This window comes from Hyperolius riggenbachi, chromosome 6 (genome assembly GCF_040937935.1).
Source record: "Hyperolius riggenbachi isolate aHypRig1 chromosome 6, aHypRig1.pri, whole genome shotgun sequence".
Taxonomy (NCBI): domain Eukaryota; kingdom Metazoa; phylum Chordata; class Amphibia; order Anura; family Hyperoliidae; genus Hyperolius; species Hyperolius riggenbachi.
Genome location: NC_090651.1, coordinates 106,009,548 through 106,030,407, shown reverse-complemented (window position 1 = coordinate 106,030,407; position 20,860 = coordinate 106,009,548). Strand labels below are relative to the sequence as shown.

Below are 20,860 nucleotides of genomic sequence, written 5' to 3'. Positions count from 1 at the left end.
GCCGCTTGCGGCTCCGGAGCCGCGGGTTGCCGACCCCTGGTATAGGCAATCAGTTGAGAGAACAAAAACCAGGTGTTATGTGACAAAGCCATGATTGGTTTGTTAACAGCCTGGCATTAGCATTCCGTGTTACTTACAGGCAGTTCAGGTCCTTATTTGGCAGGCATCTTTGGAGGACATTACAATAGTCCAGCTGTGATGTGATAAAACATGAACTAGGGTTAGCAGATCAGAGGTGATTTATTTTTGCAATATTACTTAGGTGAAAGTAAAAAGTTTTCCTCCCAGCAGATATTTGATTCCTGAAATATAAGTCCTTGTGATTTTATACACTTAAACTGAGCATAAGGTCAGAGCTATTTAGATTTACCTACCCTTATTGGTTCTGACTGATAGTGGAGCTGTTTTGCTGCCAGGTACTGCCCTCCAATGCCAAGAACTTTGTTTTTGGGCATTTATTTTCAACCGGGTTTCATTCATCCACTTCTGTAGCTAAAACTGTATGGTTGAAGTAGGGTCCACCATATCAGGCTTGAAGTTTAAAAATGGTGTCATCAGAATATCAATGGTATGTCAGCACGTTTTAAGATTCCTTTTCCAAGTGGTAGCATGTATATTTGTATTCCGCCAAACAAGATGGTTCTAAACCACTGCGGAATTAAACCATTAAGTCTACACAAGTATCTTGATCTGCAAAGCAAGATTTCATCATGGTCATGATATTTAAAGTTGCTAAAAAATACTGCAGAATTAGAAATCACTACTTCTTCAGCCTCTTGCCATGTGGAGATCATTGTAGATCTGGATTAGGGTTGCTTTGCAGCTGTCAAGTTAGACCATGGTGTTATGTTGTTGGATACTTATGTATTATCCCATCTGGAAAGTTTGGCAGCTTTTAGTTAAAGTTCTATTTACTCCCCAAGGAAGATCTGACAATATTTGGAAAGCTGAAAGTTCCGGCTTTCTGTTGCACCTAGTCCTGAGTTGGTATGATGCTCAGTTCCCAAGTTATGGGGTTTTGAAGGAGGAGTGTCCCCTGAACTTGGCTGCAGAAAGTGCAATTACAGAAGTACGGGACGAACCCGACATGATGATAAGCAGCACACCCGGAAGGTCTTCTTTTTCCTTTGCAGCATAAATCTATGTCTTCAAAACGTATGTCAAGTGAGCAGCGCAGCTATGCACCCTTGTCTCCTCTCTGTCTTACTGGCATTGGCAGGAGACTCAATTCCACTGTGCTCTCTGCAGCAAAGTGCAGGGTACACCGGCCCCACAAACCACCTTAACTTGGGAATGGGGCATTGTATTGACTCGCAACCCAGTGCAAAGGAAAGCCGAGACTTTCAGCTTTCCAAAAATGGTTAGATCTGGTTAGGGGATCAAACAGAACTTTCATAAAAAGCTGCCAAACTTTCCAGGCGGGATAATACGTAAGTGCTTGTTGTTGTTGCATCCATCATATAGCTCTGCATTGCACTGTAGTAGACTAAATGACAGACTAAATGGAAGTGCAGGACAGACTAAGGGATGGGTAAGAAGGTTCATGTGGTGCCGGGTTTATGGGCATAGATCAAAATGCTTAAGCTGACTGCTGGGAAGGTGTGTGTGTAAGGGGGATTACAGTAAATATTTATTTGTATGTAGAACAGAGGCGCCAGCAGGATAAAAGTCAATAACATTTTTTAAAAATTGCTTGGAGGAAGTGGTGGGCTTGCCTCCCAAAAGCAGGCACGAGATCCTATCTTCATATAAATGAATACTTTTATTATACGGTACCCCAAAAACAGTGCAACATGTTTGCAGGCCCAGCCTGTTTCATCAGGCAATAACCGTGGGGACAAAACAGAAATTCAGTAATAGCAAGTGTAGCGCCTCAGTACATTAAATATTTAACCTATTAGCAGCCAATTTATTTATAGGCTTGCAAGAGCTCCGAGCCAATTTATTTTAAGCACATTTTTTATTTCTTATTTATTACCTTAACTTGCTTCTAATTAGTGCTGCTGTTGTGTGTGTTTATGGCCACTTATCACTAGGGGGCAATGTGAGACAAAAACAGAGGACTTTTGCTTTCAGTTTCTGTATTTTCTGCTGGTAGAGAGAGATCAAGGCATTACAAAAATTTACAGCACAATGAGTTCTGCCGACTAAGGTCAAAAGCAGTGCACCTGCTTTTTTTCAAATGATAACATGGTACACTACTCCACTGCTACTATCTGAAATGAGATAACTCTATTGAAGCTGCTAATGGGTTAAACTGCTTCTTCATAATTTGGAGCAAAATTCAGCCTACACCCCAGTGTAAAATAGTTTGAACACTTTGTTCTTTTTTTTGGCAGCTTGGATTGGTTCTGGTCATTGTCAAAAAAATGGGCCTTGAACAGTTCACTGTCATAATGAAACTGGAAAGGGATAGCTGCTGTAAAGTACTCTAACTTTAAAACTTTTTCGGTACTTTAGAGGTTCTTGCATCACTGCTTATTATCATCATGACATACTCCCAAAATAGTGTTTGTTTCTTCTATCTGTGATATCCATTGTGCTTGCCAGTCAGTTAGAATAATGCAGTTTAGACTATGAAGAGCAGAAGCTAAGAGCAGATTGCTGTTTACATGCTCACGGATCGAAGGTAAGTTAATCCGGTAGCAGTTAATGATTAGTGCAAGAATTCATGATGTAGAACTAATGTGGACGATAAATATTTACAGCTTTTCTAAGTGCTCATTCTTTAGCCAAACGACGGAAGATTGTGGATAAGACACTCGTGAACACTGCAAATAAAATAGCATTTTCAGCAGCTGGGGAAGAGCGATTTAGAAAGGAGAGGTATATGAATCAAGCTAAAATTGGTCATGGAATCACCAGAGTGACCTTAACTGTAGCAATTTCATAGCACATTATATCACGTTTAAGGTTGAATTACAATTAAGCAAATGGGTTTGGTATATTGGCCATATATTATGTGCAGTGAATTCTTGTGCTTGCTTTGGACGATATTTAATTTTGTGAAAAGCTCAGACTGCTCCTGTGACTTAACTCTGTGAAAATTCAAGTCTTTGAATTTGATTGGTGGACATTAGGGGCATATAGCCCTTTAGCTGAGGTTATTTGAGGTTATTTCTTTTTTTCTATCTTTTTTTTATTACGTCTCTTTTACTTATTTAAATTGACACAGGCTATGGAAGCTGTGGAAATATGAAAGATGAATGGTAGCGAGCGCTGGATTTTCATATCCTCCATAGACACTCTCCTTGGCCACTCTCCCCATAAATTAACTCTTGCCGTGCCAAAAATATGCGAAGAGCTGGAGCTCTGAAGAGAGTCACATGAGCAGCTAAACAGCCAATGGAAGCATTTGGCGGAGAATGCTTGGGAACTTTACTTCAGTAGGCAGCATTTCCTTTGCTGGTCATTTTCATAAATGGCATGACACACAAGCTAATCATTTATAGTTCTGTTGCTATTGGCTACTGATATTAAAATAAGGAACACATCTGTATCACATAGCACTTTTAACGCCTCTTTCACTTTATTTACCCATCTGCCAGCCACCGAGTGTCTTCCAGCAGCAATTTAATGCAGGTGAATGGCACCTGCGAATGGTGGGATGTAACTTCACACTTGCTAGTTTTTGACATGTGGTGCAGTTAACCATCAGCAAAACAAAATATGCATCATGTTGCATTGGTGTGCAGCCCGAGCTCTTATGCGACTGAATGTGTTGGCCACCCTTTTACAACGCATGCTGAAACTGAGGAAGCATTCAGCCCCCTATGTGAAAGAGGCCTTTCCATAGTGTAAGAAGTGGGAGTTATAATTTAAATGAAACTTCTCTTACATGCTAAATACTGATCTCAGATGTAGGAGATGTTTGCCATTATTCAATTCACTTTTTCTCTAAAGTTTTCTCTTAGGTGATATTTTAACATTGTATCACTAAAATGCTTTTGAAGCCACCAGCAAAAAAAAAAAAAATTCAGAATAATTTTGACAGTATTTTTTCACCCATTTTTTGGTACTTTTTCAATTGCGAATGCCAAAAAGTAATTTTAAACAGAAGAAAAATTATCTCCTGTGAGTTCAACGATTCTCCTGGACACCACCAGTTAGATTCAGGGGGCGTAGTTTATATTACTGCACAAGGTGGTTCTTGTTTTGGGTATTGTTAAAACATTTGTAGAGCAAGGTTATGATGTCCTTGCTAGATTTCAGCTTCGCCCGGAAGCAGTCAAAGGACAACTGAAGGGGAAGGGATGGGGAAGCTTGCCATATTTATTTATTTTTAAGTAATGATAGTTGCCTGGATGTCTTGCTGATCCTCTGCCTCTAATACTTTTAGTCGTACACCCTGAACAAGCATGCAGCAGATCATGTGTTTACGACATTATTGTCAGATCTGACAAGATTAGATGCATGCTTGTTCCTAGTGTTTTTCAGACACTTCTGGAGCCAAATAGATCAGCAGGGCTGCCAGGCAGCTGGTATTGTTTAAAAGGAAATACACATGGCAGCTTTCATATACCTCTAGGTTCAGTTGTCCTTTAACTAAACCTGTACATACCATGCTAAATCAAGCACAAATATTAGGATAGGTTGATAAGCAGAAAAGTATGTGAATAACCTCTTTACAGGCTGCTATAAACAACTAAACAAACTTTATTTCTGATTAGTTTCCTTTCTTCCCTATTTTGACACATTTTTTTTATCAAATCTGGCTGTACTCCTTTGTGTGAGACACAAAAAGCTGTAAATGTTATGCTTTTTTTATATGGGGTATTGACAGGGCGCTCTACAGTATACTTCAATACCAATACAGAAAAAAAACGCTTTACAGTATAGTTATAAAATAATGTCCATTAAAATTATATAAACATGGAAATTAAAACGTAACAGAAGGAAAGTCCCAACAATCTTCCTCCAGCTTTCTCAGGGATGAAGTTTTGCACTTTCCTGACATGTATAATTACATATGCGCTCACCAGAAATGTCAGCTGCCCTTCTCAGGATCAGCCCAAAACACTTTTGGCCCAGCCAGCAACTCCTCGATATTCACATATCCTTTCCTCTCTATGGAAATGCTTTTTTTGTTGATCACTTCACTTAAATGTATGATGATTGATTTTGTCTTGTTAAATGTGCCCGTTTCACAAAACTGATTTGCAAGAGTCTCGCTGTTTGATCGAAAGTTTAGTGAAAATTTTGCAAATTTACCAGCGACAATTTTGCTCATCCTATTTTCCTACATTAACTAAATGCACCAAATTCCTAAAAATGTCAGAAAAAGGAATTTTTACTAGTTTGATTTCTGCATCTGCATCCAGGTAAAAGGGGCTTTGTGGGCAGCTAAAAAGAATTTCCTTTAGTGGTCCCCATTTATAGTGACTTTGCAATTGCAAAAGCCATAGCAAAATCAAATCTGTCACCTTTTTATCAAAATACGATCGAAACAAATTTCATTCATCAACAGTTCTCATTCTGTTCATTTAGCTGCCTGCTTATGATCCCTCTCCAAATCTCCCTTGTTGATACTTAACAAATAACCTAGTCATAGCTCATTTCCTTTCATGAATGCATGGATTATGCAGTAGTGAGCAGAAAAAAAGATGTTTAGCACTGTTTGGAAGAAGTGAAAAGGAACTGGGCCTCACTTGTCAGTGTGGTAGCTACAATAGCAAAATCAAATCTGAATCAGAATTATTCCTCACTAGCTGGACGCCCGGCGTTGCCCGGGTATGTATTTGGCTATTGTTGGCTCTGCCCACGTTTTCTCACCCTAACACACAATTACTTAATGACCAAGTATGTAAGCTTTGCGGTCTTTGGCATCAATCATTTGCAATGAAATAAAATTAATCTGATTGGATGTGGCTCCACCCCTTTTCTGAATTTGAACCCCAATCACCCAATGGCCAACTGTACCAGGTACAGGTGATTAACAGTGCAAGAATGGCAGCAATTAAATATTCCCCTTAAAAATTAATAGGTGGATTTTGATTGGCTTTTACAGGCTCCACCCACATTTCTGAATATTAATCCCAGTCACCTAGTGACCAACTGTGCTAAGCTTGAGAACCCTACCATTAACAGTGTAAGAATGGCTGCAGTTTAAGTTTGCGCACTGAAATTTGTATTTTTCTCTACCCACTTATTTCCTAACCTTGTTCAGGCATGTATTTGGCTGGTGTTGGCTCCGCCTACTATTACTAACCCTAACACACAATTACTCAATAACCAAGTTTGTGAGCTTTGCGGTCTTTGGCATCAATAATTTGCACTGAGATTAAACAAATCTGATTGGCTGTTTGTGGCTCCACCCCTTTGTCTGAATTTGAACCCCAGTCACCCAATGATCAACTGTACCAGGTTTGAGGCTTGTGCCATTAACAGTGCAAGAATGGTAGCAATTACATATTCCCCTGAAAAATCAATAGGTAATTTTTGATTGCCTTTTGTAGGCTCCACCCACTTCTCTGAATATGAATCCCAGTCACCCAGTAACCAACTGTGCAAAGTTTGAGAACCCTGCCATTAACAGTGTAAGAATGGCTGCTGTTTACATTTTCCCAGTAAAATTTGTATTTGTCTCCGCCCACTTATGACCCTGCATTGCCTGCTTATGTATTTGGCTGGTGTTGGCTGTGCCCACTTTCCTAACCCTAACACACAATTAATCAATTACCAAGTTTGTGGTCTTTGCGGTGTTTGGCATCAATAATTTGCATTGGAATGAAACAAATTTAATTGGCTGTTTGTGGCGCCACCACCTTTCTGAAATTGAACCCCAGTCACCCAATGATCAACTGTACCAGGTTTGAGGATTGTGCCATTTACAGTGCAAGAATGGCAGCAATGTAAATATTCCCCTTGAAAATCAATAGGTTAATTTTGATTGGCTTTTATAGACTCCACCCACTTTTCTGAATATTAATCTCAGTCACCCAGCGACCAACTGTGCATAGTTTGAGAACACTACCATTAACAGTGTAAGAATGGCTGCAGTTTACATTTTCCAGTGAAATTTGTATTTGTCTCCGCCCCCTTTTTGGTTATGGGGATAAAAAGTATCCTATACTTTATTCCAGGTAATGTACTATGTGTGTGCCAAATTTCATTCAAATCTGTTCAGCCATTTTTGCGTGATCGAGTAAGAAACATCCAAACATCCAAACATCCGAACTTTCCCATTTATTATATTAGTAGGATAAAATATTATAATAGTGATAGAAGTGACTGGGCCATTGAACACACAAGCAATCATGCAAAGTTCATATCAGTGAACAGATTGGATGGAACACTTGATCGTTGTCTGCTGTTACATCACTAATCTATGATTAGATCATAGTTTGTGATATATGAACACTACTCCTCTGTAAGCCATGTAAACACCATGCAATTTTAAAATCCGATCGACTGATCAATTGATAATTTCCAGCATCGGTTTTGTGCAGTACTGATCTCAAAATGAATACCTTTCTCAATCGGGAGCAGATCAGACATGCTGGAAATTATCAATTGATCAGTCCAGCTGAAGTGAAAATTTATATTTTTACAACTTGTACATAAAATACCCTTTAACCACATAACGACCGCCCCCAGCCGATGGGCGGCGGCAAAGTCTGGGCCCAAACGACCGCAATACGCCCATCGGCGGGGGCGGCTGCGGGAGTGGCTATGCGGCGATCGCGTCATTCGTGACGCGATCAGCCGCCGGGGACTGGCTCCGCCCCCCGTTCGCCGTAACCCGACGGCCGTTCGGAAGCGCCGGCGGGTTACTGGCATCCGGATCGCCGCTGCAACAGTGTATAATAGGCTTTGTAATGTATACAAAGCCTATTATACTGGCTGCCTCCTGCCCTGGTGGTCCCAGTGTCCGAGGGACCACCAGGGCAGGCTGCAGCCACCCTAGTCTGCACCCAAGCACACTGATTTCCCCCCCCCCTGCCCCCTGATCGCCCACAGCACCCCTCAGACCCCCCCCTGCCCACCCCCCAGACCACTGTTTGCACCCAGTCACCCTCCTAATCACCCATCAATCACTCCCTGTCACTATCTGTCAACGCTATTTTTTTTTTAAGTCCCTAATCTGCCCCCTACTCCCTCCTGATCACCCCCCCACCCCTCAGATTCTCCCCAGACCCCCCCCAGACCCCCCCCCCCGTGTACTGTATGCATCTATCCCCCCTGATCACCTGTCAATCACCTGTCAATCACCTGTCAATCACCTGTCAATCACCCGTCAATCACCCCCTGTCACTGCCACCCATCAATCAGCCCCTGATCTGCCCCTTGCGGGCAATCTGATCACCCCCCCACACCAATAGATCGCCCGCAGATCCGACATCAGATCACCTCCCAAATCCATTGTTTACATCTATTCTCTCCTCTAAACACCCACTAATTACCCATCAATCACCCCCTATCACCACCTGTCACTGTTACCCATCAGATTAGACCCTAATCTGCCCCTTGCGGGCACCCAATCACCTGCCCACACGCTCAGATTGCCCTCAGACCCCCCCCTTATCAATTCGCCCGTGCAATATTTACATCTGTTCTCCCCTGTAATAACCCACTGATTACCTGTCAATCACCCATCAATCACCCCCTGTCACTGCCACCCATCAATCACCCCCTGTCACTGCCACCCATCAATCAGCCCCTAACCTGCCCCTTGCGGGCAATCTGATCACCCACCCACACCAATAGATCGCCCGCAGATCCGACATCAGATCACCTCCCAAATCCATTGTTTACATCTATTCTCTCCTCTAAACACCCACTAATTACCCATCAATCACCCCCTATCACCACCTGTCACTGTTACCCATCAGATTAGACCCTAATCTGCCCCTTGCGGGCACCCAATCACCCGCCCACACCTCAGAACGCCCTCAGACCCCAGCCCTGATCACCTCGCCAGTGCATTGCTTGCATCTATTTCCCCCCTCTAATCACACCTTGAGACACCCATCAATCACCTCCTGTCACCCCCTAGCACACCTACCCATCAGATCAGGCCCTAATTTGCCCCGTGTGGGCTCCTGATCACTCGGCCAAACCCTCAGATCCCCCTCAGACCCCCTTCCGATCACCTCCCCAGTGCATTGATTGCATCTATTTTCCCCTCTAACCGCCCCCTGAGACACCCATCAATCACCTCCTGTCACCCCCCTAGCACTCCTATCCATCAGATCAGGCCCAATACATCCTGTCATCTAAGAGGCCACCCTGCTTATGACCGATTCCACAAAATTTGCCCCCTCATAGACCACCTGTCATCAAAATTTGCAGATGCTTATACCCCTGAACAGTCATTTTGAGAAATTTGGTTTCCAGACTACTCACAGTTTTGGGCCCGTAAAATGCCAGGGCAGTATAGGAACCCCACAAGTGACCCCATTTTAGAAAGAAGACACCCCAAGGTATTCTGTTAGGTGTATGATGAGTTCATAGAATATTTTATTTTTTGTCAAAAGTTAGCGGAAATTGGATTGTTATTGTTTTTTTCACAAAGTGTCATTTTTCACTAACTTGTGAGAAAAAATAAAATCTTCTATGAACTCACCATACCCCTAACGGAATACCTTGGGGTGTCTTCTTTCTAAAATGGGGTCACTTGTGGGGTTCCTATACTGCCCTGGCATTTTAGGGGCCCTAAACCGTGAGGAGTAGTCTAGAAAACAAATGCCTCAAAATGACCTGTGAATAGGACGTTGGGCCCCTTAGCGCACCTAGGCTGCAAAAAAGTGTCACACATGTGGTATCGCCATACTCAGGAGAAGTAGTATAATGTGTTTTGTGGTGTATTTTTACACATACCCATGCTGGGTGGGAGAAATCTCTCTGTAAATGGACAATTGTGTGTAAAAAAAATCAAAAATGTGTCATTTACAGAGATATTTCTCCCACCCAGCATGGTTATATGTAAAAATACACCACAAAACACATTATACTACTTCTTCTGAGTACGGCGATACCACATGTGTGACACTTTTTTGCAGCCTAACTGTGCTAAGGGGCCCAAAGTCCAATGAGTACCTTTAGGATTTCACAGGTCATTTTGAGACATTTGGGTTCAAGACTACTCCTCACGGTTTAGGGCCCCTAAAATGCCAGGGCAGTATAGGAACCCCACAAGTGACCCCATTTTAGAAAGAAGACACCCCAAGGTATTCTTTTAGGTGTATGATGAGTTCATAGAAGATTTTATTTTTTGTCACAAGTTAGCGGAAATTGATATGTATTGTTTTTTTTTTCACAAAGTGTCATTTTCCGCTAACTTGTGACAAAAAAAAAATCTTCTATGAACTCACCATACTCCTAACAGAATACCTTGGGGTGTCTTCTTTCTAAAATGGGGTCACTTGTGGGGTTCCTATACTGCCCTGGCATTTTAGGGGCCCTAAACCGTGAGGAGTAGTCTAGAATCCAAATGCCTCAAAATGACCTGTGAATAGGACGTTAGGCCCCTTAGCGCACCTAGGTTGCAAAAAAGTGTCACACATGTGGTATCGCCGTACTCAGAAGAAGTAGTATAATGTGTTTTGGGGTGTATTTTTATACATACCCATGCTGGGTGGGAGAAATCTCTCTGTAAATGGACAATTGTGTGTAAAAAAAATCAAATAATTGTCATTTACAGAGATATTTCTCCCACCCAGCATGGGTATGTGTAAAAATACACCCCAAAACACATTATACTACTTCTCCTGAGTACGGCGGTACCACATGTGTGGCACTTTTTTGCACCCTAAGTGCGCTAAGGGGCCCAAAGTCCAATGAGTACCTTTAGGATTTCACAGGTCATTTTGCCACATTTGGTTTCAAGACTACTCCTCACGGTTTAGGGCCCCTAAAATGCCAGGGCAGTATAGGAACCCCACAAATGACTCCATTTTAGAAAGAAGACACCCCAAGGTATTCCGTTAGGAGAATGGCGAGTTCATAGAAGATTTTATTTTTTGTCACAAGTTAGCGGAAAATGACACTTTGTGAAAAAAAACAATTACAATCAATTTCCGCTAACTTGTGACAAAAAAAAAAAATCTTCTATGAACTCACCATACATCTAACGGAATACCTTGGGGTGTCTTCTTTCTAAAATGGGGTAATTTGTGGGGTTCCTATACTGTCCTGGCATTTTAGGGGCCCTAAACCGTGAGGAGTAGTCTTGAAACGAAATTTCTCAAAATGACCTGTGAAATCCTAAAGGTACTCATTGGACTTTGGGCCCCTTAGCGCAGTTAGGGTGCAAAAAAGTGCCACACATGTGGTATCGCCGTACTCAGGAGAAGTAGTATAATGTGTTTTGGGGTGTATTTTTCCACATACCCATGCTGAGTGGGAGAAATATCTCTATAAATAGACAATTGTGTGTAAAAAAAATAAAAAAATTGTCATTTACGGAGATATTTCTCCCACCCAGCATGTGTATGTGTAAAAATACACCCCAAAACACATTATACTACTTTTCCTGAGTACGGCAATACCACATGTGTGGCACTTTTTTGCGGCCTAACTGCGCTAAGGGGCCCAAAGTCCAATGAGCATCTTTAGGCTTTACAGGGGTGCTTACAATTAGGCACCCCCCAAATGCCAGGACAGTAAACACACCCCACAAATGACCCCATTCTGGAAAGTAGACACTTCAAGGTATTCAGAGAGGAGCATAGTGAGTCCGTGGCAGATTTCATTTTTTTTTGTCGCAAGTTAGAAGAAATGGAAACTTTTTTTTTTTTTTTTTTTGTCACAAACTGTCATTTTCCGCTAACTTGTGACAAAAAATAAAATCTTCTATGAACTCACCATGCCTCTCACTGAATACTTTGGGATGTCTTCTTTCCAAAATGGGGTCATTTGGGGGGTATTTGTACTATCCTGGAATTTTAGCCCCTCATGAAACATGACAGGTGCGCAGAAAAGTCAGAGATGCTTGAAAATGGGAAAATTCACTTTTGGCACCATAGTTTGTAAACGCTATAACTTTTACCCAATCCAATAAATATACACTGAATGTTTTTTTTTTTATCAAAGACATGTAGCAGAATAACTTTCGCGCTCAAATGTATAGGAAATTTTACTTTATTTGAAATATGTCAGCACAGAAAGTTAAAAAAGTCATTTTTTTGACAAAATTCATGTCTTTTTTGATGAATATAATAAAAAGTAAAACTCGCAGCAGCAATCAAATAGCATCAAAAGAAAGCTGTATTAGTGACAAGAAAAGGAGGTAAAATTCATTTAGGTGGTAGGTTTTATGACCGAGCAATAAACCGTGAAAGCTGCAGTGGTCTGAATGGAGAAAAAGGCTCTGGTCCTTAAGGGGCGAAAAGACTGTGGTCCCGAAGTGGTTAAAACACCAGCAAGCAAAAAACAAAAAACAAAAAAAAACCTCAAAATAATTTTGATAGTACCCTTTCACCTTCTTGTGGATACTTTTTCAATTGCTAAGTGCTGAAAAGTTATTTGAAATACAAGATGAAAAATTCTCTCCCAGGAGAAAACTTAGGAGAAAAAGTTAACTGCATATGGACCCCAATGTTGTTTCTGCTCACTTTGGAACAAACAACAAACAAACATTCTGCAGGAGGAGTAAGATGATGCTGCACCTTATAGAAAAAAAGAACACAGAGACAAAACAGGTGTTCAACTGGTGCAGTACAATCTGTAGGGAGACTAAAAATGAGTTTTGAAAAGCAAATCACTAAAAAAGGTTACTTTAAAGGGTAACCAATGGTTAAGGCATGCGAAGAAATCCTGTCTCCATTCGGATGTCTCAGATACTCCTTCTGCTGGTCCATTACTTTAGAAGAAAGTGTATTGGCCACCTAACAGTATTGGGAGACAAAATAAATCACCTCCAACAGTAAAGTAACAATGAGGCAAAAGAGGAGTCCAAAGAAGTATGAAACAATTTGAAAAACTATAAAATAGAAAATAAAGAGGGGACTTACCTCAAGGATAAAAACTATGAATAATCGTAAGAAACAGATCTTCTCTTTGTTACGATTACACAAAGGCCAATATGCAATTCACCTTTTCTCCTCAGTTTTCTCCTAGGTGATATTTTCACAATTTGTCATAAAATGCCTTTTAAGCCACCAACAAGCAAGAAAATACTCAAAATACATTTGATGGCACATTTTTACCAACTTTTGTTTAGTTTTTCAACTGTAAAATATTGAAATTTTAGAGAGAAAATAAAAAGTATCTCCTAGGAGATAACTCACTTAAAAAAGTAAATTGCATATGGCCCGTAGTGTCATTATTTAGGCTACATTTTTATTTTAACTTTACAGTTTTTTTATTGTTTTACACTTCTTTGGGCACCATTTTTCCCCATTGTTATTCTACAATGGTTAACTTTGCTAGCAGTAAAGATGTCGCCACCTGAAATAAATTTACAAATAAAAATTGGAGTGAGAAAAGATGAACAAACACTGACTATATAATTTATAAAGTGATATTGTAAGAAATAAACAATGTTATTCATTAAGTTTTATTCAGTAAAGTTGCTGTTTAGGTCCTTGAGTGTCGCCTGGTACTTGGCCAATCATGCTTCAGGCCTGTGGCATGACTAACATCATCATCAAGGTGTTATGACTTATTACCCCATCATAGTGCTTGACCTGCATATTTGCTGCTTCTTTGCTGATTATTATAACTTTTATTCTGTGGAAAGAGAAATTGAAATGCACTAGTCTGAGGAAAAAAACAAGCATCTTTTTAAAGCTAAACTCTTTATTGACTTACTCTGTAAGCAAGCAATCACTGTGTAATGAGCCACAGTCAGTTCGAGAGAAATCCAGTTAATTACAGTGCAGCCATCTAATGCACACTGGTTTCAGTCAAACTGCAGCAGATACATTAGAATGTTAGTAAATAAATAAGGAGTATGAGTAAAAGTTCGCATTGTCTCCTCACTTTACAAAAGTTATATTTGGAGGATGGAACTAGCATGTCTATTTGTATTTCTCTTGTGGTATAAAACTTTTATGTCTGATTTTTACCAACTTATTGGGATGTATGAGAAAAAAACTGAGTATGATTCACAGCTATTTAATTGTCCTTAGTGGGTTATGAATTTTATGTATTTGTATCAATTTGACATGCTTATCTCATGAGGAAAAGAAATATTCTTGGTTAGAGTAAATATAACATTTTGACAGATAATCCTTATTTTTTGGCATCTGCAGTTGTATTTTGGGACTAAACTGGGCTGAATTTGACCCCAATTAACTCCTACTGCTTGCTTAAAACATGTTGTTCTCCTCTTCTCCTTTCCCCTTTTCTTGCCTTATATTAATCTTCTATTTTTCTTCTTTTCTCTTGCACTCTTCCTTCTTTTCTCTTGCACTCTTCCTTCTTTTAATCTCCTTCTTTTCCTATCTTCCTTCTCCTTGACCCCTTTCTTTTCCTTTGTTCTCCTTACTTCAATCTTCTTACATGCTTTCCTTCTCCTTACCGTGATCTCCTTATGAGGGATACTTATTCAGATCGGAAATCGGATTTCTGCTTAAATACCACACTACCCCAACCCAGTCATTTTAGCCCATTCACAGAACTCGGAAGCATTGGTCCGATCAGAAAATGCACATGCAACTCGGAAGTATCTGGCCAATCAGATGCAAAAAAGACTCCTCAGAAATCGGAAATGGAAATTGAAAATCCGCTGAATCGGTAATCGGCATTGGCAGAAATTGAAGTTTCTGCGGAATCAGAAATCGACATTTCCGACCATCCCTACTGCTTTTTTTTCATTGTTTCCACATACCTTTATATCCTTATTTCTCTTCCTTCTCCTTCCTTGATGTCCTTATTATGGATGATTGAGAATGCCTCTGGCAGTCTTAGCAAGAATCTCCTTAAACTTTGGGTGTTTCCATAATTTTGCATCTAAACAGTTTTGATGGTTGCATTGAAATCAAAGATGAGAAATTTAGCCATTAATACCGGTGTCCCTGTGTTTTTTTTTCTCTTGTTCTCTAAAAAATTATTGCTGTTATTTTCTATAGCAGCAATCATTCACTTTTGAAAAGACAAATGCACACGCACTTTTGAGCATGTGCACACTCGTGCGCGGAAACTCAAATGAGCATCAGGCATAGGGGTATGCAAGTGCATTTGCAAGAGTGCTTGTTGGTGGCTTTAAATAAAGAATTTAGATTTTACATCTTGGAATACACAGGGGAGGGTTTTTTAATGTAGAATTTCTTAAGGCAGGTTGAAGTCTGTACTTGGATGCAGCTTCTATTGTAGATTAATTATAGCATTTTTATTCCTGATTTTGAGTTGATTGTTTTACAGACAATTAAGACAAAATAGCCAAAGAACAGAAACAAAACTGTATTACTTTTAAATGTATGTCCTATGTTGTTTTTTATTTTATTTTTTTAATAAGATTTAAAACATAGCTGTTGACTTTCATATGCTTTCAAATATGCGTGGTGAGAAATCATACTAAATGTATATTGCTATCAACGAGTTCTTAATTTTTAGACATGTTCAAACACCTTTCTATCTATCAATTTTACAATGCATGTGGTTATGCATTTGAATGAATCAGACAAACATAGATTTATGCATTACACTTCTATATTTTTTCAGTTACTATATTTGAAAGTCCTGTACTTCTTAATCCTGCTGTTTTCTTTAGACAGGCAATATCTCTGGTTGCAGTCTAAACTCTTCTCTCTGCCCCATCCTCCTGCATATGAGGCAGTTGGGGTGGAGCTAGTAGGGGGTCAACAGCCAGTTTCTCCCTGTGAACACAGACAGGGCCGGGCCGAGGCATAGGCTGGAGAGGCTCCAACCTCAGGGCGCAGTGTAGGAGGGGGCGCACAATTCATTCAGCTGTCATTCCTAATTGTGTATGAAGCAGAAAGAAATAAGAAAAGGGGATACATAGCAGTGACTGCACGCCAGATAACTGGATATTAAGGTGTTGGGGAGGTTGTGGGCCCTGTGGCCCTCTTAGTCTAATAGCAATCAGTGTGTGACGGCTGGGGTGAGAGGGATGGAGGGGTGCACTTTGGTGTCTCAGCCTTGGGTGCTGGAGGACCTTGTCCCTGCTCTGAACACAGATCATCTGACTACACCTACCTCTGCTCGTAAAGAGTTGTGGCCTTTTGACTCTTTGTGGCCAGTGCTGCAGAGTGACCACAGAAGGGCGGAGCCCATAACATGTAGTGTGCATGACATGCAATAAACTGAACGCAAGTTCAAGCCAGTGGAGTGCCTCCTTCTACTTTGTTACTATTCACAGTGTGGTGGTAGGAGTGGTGTACCTACCTGGAGGATTGACACCGGCACCAGCTCTCCAAACCAGGATTAAGCTTTCCCTGGACCAAGAGCTTATTTGAATTTTGATCACAGAAGGGTCTTACCTCCTTGTGTGTGCTCAGTGTGTAAAATAAAAATAAAACTTTCCCACAACAACTATACAAAAGTATATTTGACTAAAAATTACTAGTAGCAAGATAAAATGGGGGCACAGGGACAAGTGGAGCTGTTGCTCGTGCATGAACTATGATTTGACTCTGTGGGCCATATGCAATTCACTTTTTCACCTGAGTTTTCTCCTAGGTGAAATTTTCAAACTTGCCAATAAAATGCCCTTTAAACCACTAACAAGAAAACACATACTCAAAATAACTTTATAGTACTTTTTCACCTACTTTTTGGTAATTTTCCCATTGAAAAATGCTAAAAAGTTGCTATAAACCAAAGATGAAAAATTATCTCCTAGGAGAAAACTCAGGAGAAAAAGTGAATTGCATCTGGGCCTGTATGTTTTACATTTCATGTTTTAAATCTCTGATTAATTCAGGAAGACTATTCCCTGTCCAGATTCTATTTTTACATTGCTGGATTGCAATCGAAACTGGTTGACTTGGACAACAAGCATTAACACTCTTTACATTAGGTCCTAGCTTACAGACTTACCTCTCTCAGTCACTAGACTATTTGCAGAAAGCCAATTAAAAACTTTTTTTTAAATAAAAACTTGTGTTCATAAATCCTATAACCAATATCACATGACTAAAGATGCTGACAGATGATCAATGGAAGTAGCTTAGTGGGCAAGTTAGGGGGCAGGCACCATTTATGACTCAGATAAACCAATTCACTTTAATGGAAGTCAACATCACTTTTTTTTTTTACTATAGTATAAATCCTTAGTTTAAGTACTACCGGTATATCCTTAGTTTAAGTACCAAAGTATTTATAATCAGAAAATATAAAATGGTACAACTTCATATTTCATATTTGATTGCAGTATCTTCTGTTGGTCTGACCATAAATAAATAGCTTCTTGTATTACAGCTGTGTAGTAAAGATCAGATACTATGTGTATGGTAAGACTCAATTACTCGCTCTTTAGCAGATTAGAGAATGAGCCTGATCAGACTAGGTTACAGTATTATTAAGCTCTGTACATATGCTAGATGGCTCATGATTGAAATTGGTCAGGGTCACTTCTGTTGAGAATCTGTTATGTGTACAGTTGCCCCAATGCATCACCAAGAAGTCTGCAATATCGAATTATCTTTGCTGAGCATAGGCTGAAGACAATTTAATACATTTTAATAAACTTCTATAAATAAAATAAGTATGTGACAAACTTGTAGGGATGGTCAGAAATGCCCATTTTTGATTCCGTAGAAATTCAGATGGAAAATCCCATTTCCGCCAATGCAAATTTCCAATTTTACCAATTTCCGATTTTGTTTTCCGATTATCCAACTTCTGATTTTCCATGTTTCCGATATCTGAATCGGAAAATGGAAGTTGGAAAAACAATTACCGCGGTGATCCAGTTTTTTTCAGAAAAATTCTGCATTCTCTGGTCCAATGCTTCCAAGTTGTGTTGTTGGGCTACTATTATAGTGTTGCGGTAAATCGGATTTCTGCGGAATTCCGATTTGTGAATTGGAAATGCGGAAATGTTAATTCCGCTGAACCCGAATGAGCATCCCTACAAACTAGTACACAAATCAATTAAATAGAGAAATAATAAAGAAAGTGAGTACTTTCCCCTGAACAGTTTCAGTACTAGACACAAAACTGAGAAAACAATTTGTAAGGAACCTGCTTTATGATAACTGATACATTTTCTGTTTTGATAACTCTTCAGGTTTGCAGTGCTATTCAAAATCAAGACTTCACACTGATTGATGACTACTGCACTGGGCTAAAAGCACTTCTGTACCTGAAGAGCATTGAGGAGCTCCAGGACTGGGATGGACAAAGCCCTCCAGCTATCCAGAACCAAAAAGGAAAAAGCATCCCGAAAATTTCAGACATAATTGGAAAGGTTTGTTGCCATTTGTTATTTATTGAGTCTTGTTTTTAAAAAGAAACAATATGGTAAAACAACAAAGCCAGACATTCAAAGCTGTAGGAGGCAAGATGATAATAAACATCTTTGCTTTTCATTATTTTTGAGCCGTAATGTTGTTCCTGAGTCTAACGGCTTGTAATGGCCTTGATGTGCATTTCCCATTCATAGCTTTCCATCATGTTAAGACTATGGCATAAATGCATATTTAAATATAAAAAATGCAATCAGAAGGAAACCGTGCAAACATTTAGTTGTCGGCTGTCTGGTGTCATACATAAACACAGCATGTAGAATTTCAAATTTTCATTTTGAGTGTTGCATAAAAAAAAAGAAACAGAATAAAACCACCTACATACTGAACAACCTTCAAACAGTGAAGCAATACAAGAAAAAAACGACTTTCCAGACTACAAGTGATTTAGATTATATTCAAATTACATCATCATGATATACTTGAAAGTGGAAAAGATGCAGGCACTGCCTGCCAATAACAGCACCATTTACAAGCACGCACTAAAAGACAATAAAATAATAAGACTGTGGAATTTTTTTTTTATATTTCTATGTCAGTAAAACTTCCAAGCCATATTGTTTTTTTCAGTTTTTATAATTAAGTAAAAACATCTTCTTGCACCCAATACTTATAAGTATATTTATTTAAGTATGAACTGAGCATCCTGTTTATGTAAACAGATCAATATGTTCAATTTGATAATACATTGAGTCAACTTCTAGCTGCCATAAAATCAGTTCTCCCCCCACCAGTTTCACTGCCACCCTTTTCCTACTTCCACTCTCCCTCCACCAGTCCTGCAGCCACTGTTGTGTACTCCTTCCCACCTTTCTGCTGCTAAGTGTTGGGTTTATAAAAAGGAACAGTCAGTATTGTTCTACTCACTCTCAGATAAAAGATACCAAGAGAAGCCCGGCTGACAAATGAGGAGTTGTCATGTATTGAAAAATGACCTTTCTGAGCATTATCCTACAAAAAGCAAGTTGTAGATTCTGTTCTGCTGATATTACATCAATGAATAAGGCCTCTTTCACACTTAAAGGAACACTATCGATTAACATGTTTATTTCAATTGAGATAGGAAATGTTTGGGATGTGCTGCTAAGTAGTGTTGGGCGAACACCTGGATGTTCGGGTTCGGGTCCGTTCGCCGAACATGGGCCAGATGTTCGGCATGTTCGGCCCAAACCCCGAACTCCCCAGAACATCCCGCTTTTGGGGGCCCTATGGGGTCGCAGGCATAAGGGAGGAGCATGCCCCGGTCGCTTCAGGGGGGGTCGGAAATTCCCCCCACCCCCTCCGCTAGCGCTCCCCCCTCTGCCCGCTTCCCCATACAAAATTTTTCCGTAAAGTTCAATAGTACCTTCAGTGGCTGGCTGGCACTGTGATGTGAGTGAGTAGGAGGAGTCCGAGTAGGACGCGTTGAGGCCGGGCAGTGGGCGGTTCAGCGGTAGTACCCTTGTGGTACTTCCACCCTTTCTCTGACCTCACGTCCTCTATGTGATGACGCATACGAGGGTACACGTGACGCGTACCCTCGTATGCAGAGGACGTGAGGTCAGAGAAAGGGCGGAAGTACCACAAGGGTACTACCGCTGAACCTCCCGCTGCCCGGCCTCAATGCGTCCTACTCGGACTCCTCCTACTCACTCACACCACAGTGCCAGCCAGCCACTGAAGGTACTATTGAACTTTATGGAAAATTTTTGTATGGGGAAGCGGGCAGAGGGGGGAGCGCTAGCGGAGGGGGTGGGGGGAATTTCCCCCCCGCCCCCCCGCGACCAGGGCATGCTCCCCCCTTATGCCTGCGACCCCATAGGGGGGCAGTATTCGGCCGAACAGGGCCCTGTTCGGCCGAACAGGGGCCCTGTTCGGCCTGTTCAGCTGGGCATTGAGCTGTTCGGGCGAACCCGAACTAAAAAGGCCGAACACCATGAGGTGTTCAGCCGAACTCGAACATCACCCGAACAGGGTGATGTTCTGCAGAACCCGAACAGTGGCGAACACTGTTCGCCCAACACTACTGCTAAGTACTGGTGTATACATTTGAATTCTTATCTCTTGGTTTACTGTCATCTAATTCCTTCCACACTTTTCTGATGGCAATGCTGACAGCAGACTGAGACATGGAGGAGGAGGAATTCCCTCACAGTGCATCTGTTAACTCTGTGTGTGTGTGTGTGTGTGTGAGAGAGAGAGAGAGAGAGAGAGAGAGAGAAAGCTCTGGCCATTTCTTTGACTGAGCTCTCTGCAGAGAGCAGAGGAAATATATCTTATGTGCAACATAAACATTTGTAATTGTGTGTGTGAAACATGACTCCTGACAGGTTTTCAATATAACTCTGCTTCAATATTTCACTGTTCTTAGCATGTCAGACTGCAGAGATTCACCTTTGCAAATGAGACATTCCAAATGTAGCTAAAATCTACACACAATGAATTACAGATTTTTCCTCTGAAATTTAAGTTGAAAAGTAGGAAAATGTTTACACAGCTACTTAGGC

The 20,860-nt window shown here is 40.6% G+C and overlaps 1 protein-coding gene across 1 annotated transcript in view; it reads left to right on the top strand.

The window, feature by feature from the left end:
- Nucleotides 1-20,860, top strand: part of DPYD (dihydropyrimidine dehydrogenase) — a 1,875,594-nt gene that overhangs the window by 1,703,463 nt on the left and 151,271 nt on the right. The window contains exon 20 of the mRNA XM_068239758.1: nt 18,137-18,316. Coding sequence (XP_068095859.1) covers nt 18,137-18,316 — 180 coding nt within the window. The remainder of the gene's footprint in view (nt 1-18,136; nt 18,317-20,860) is intronic.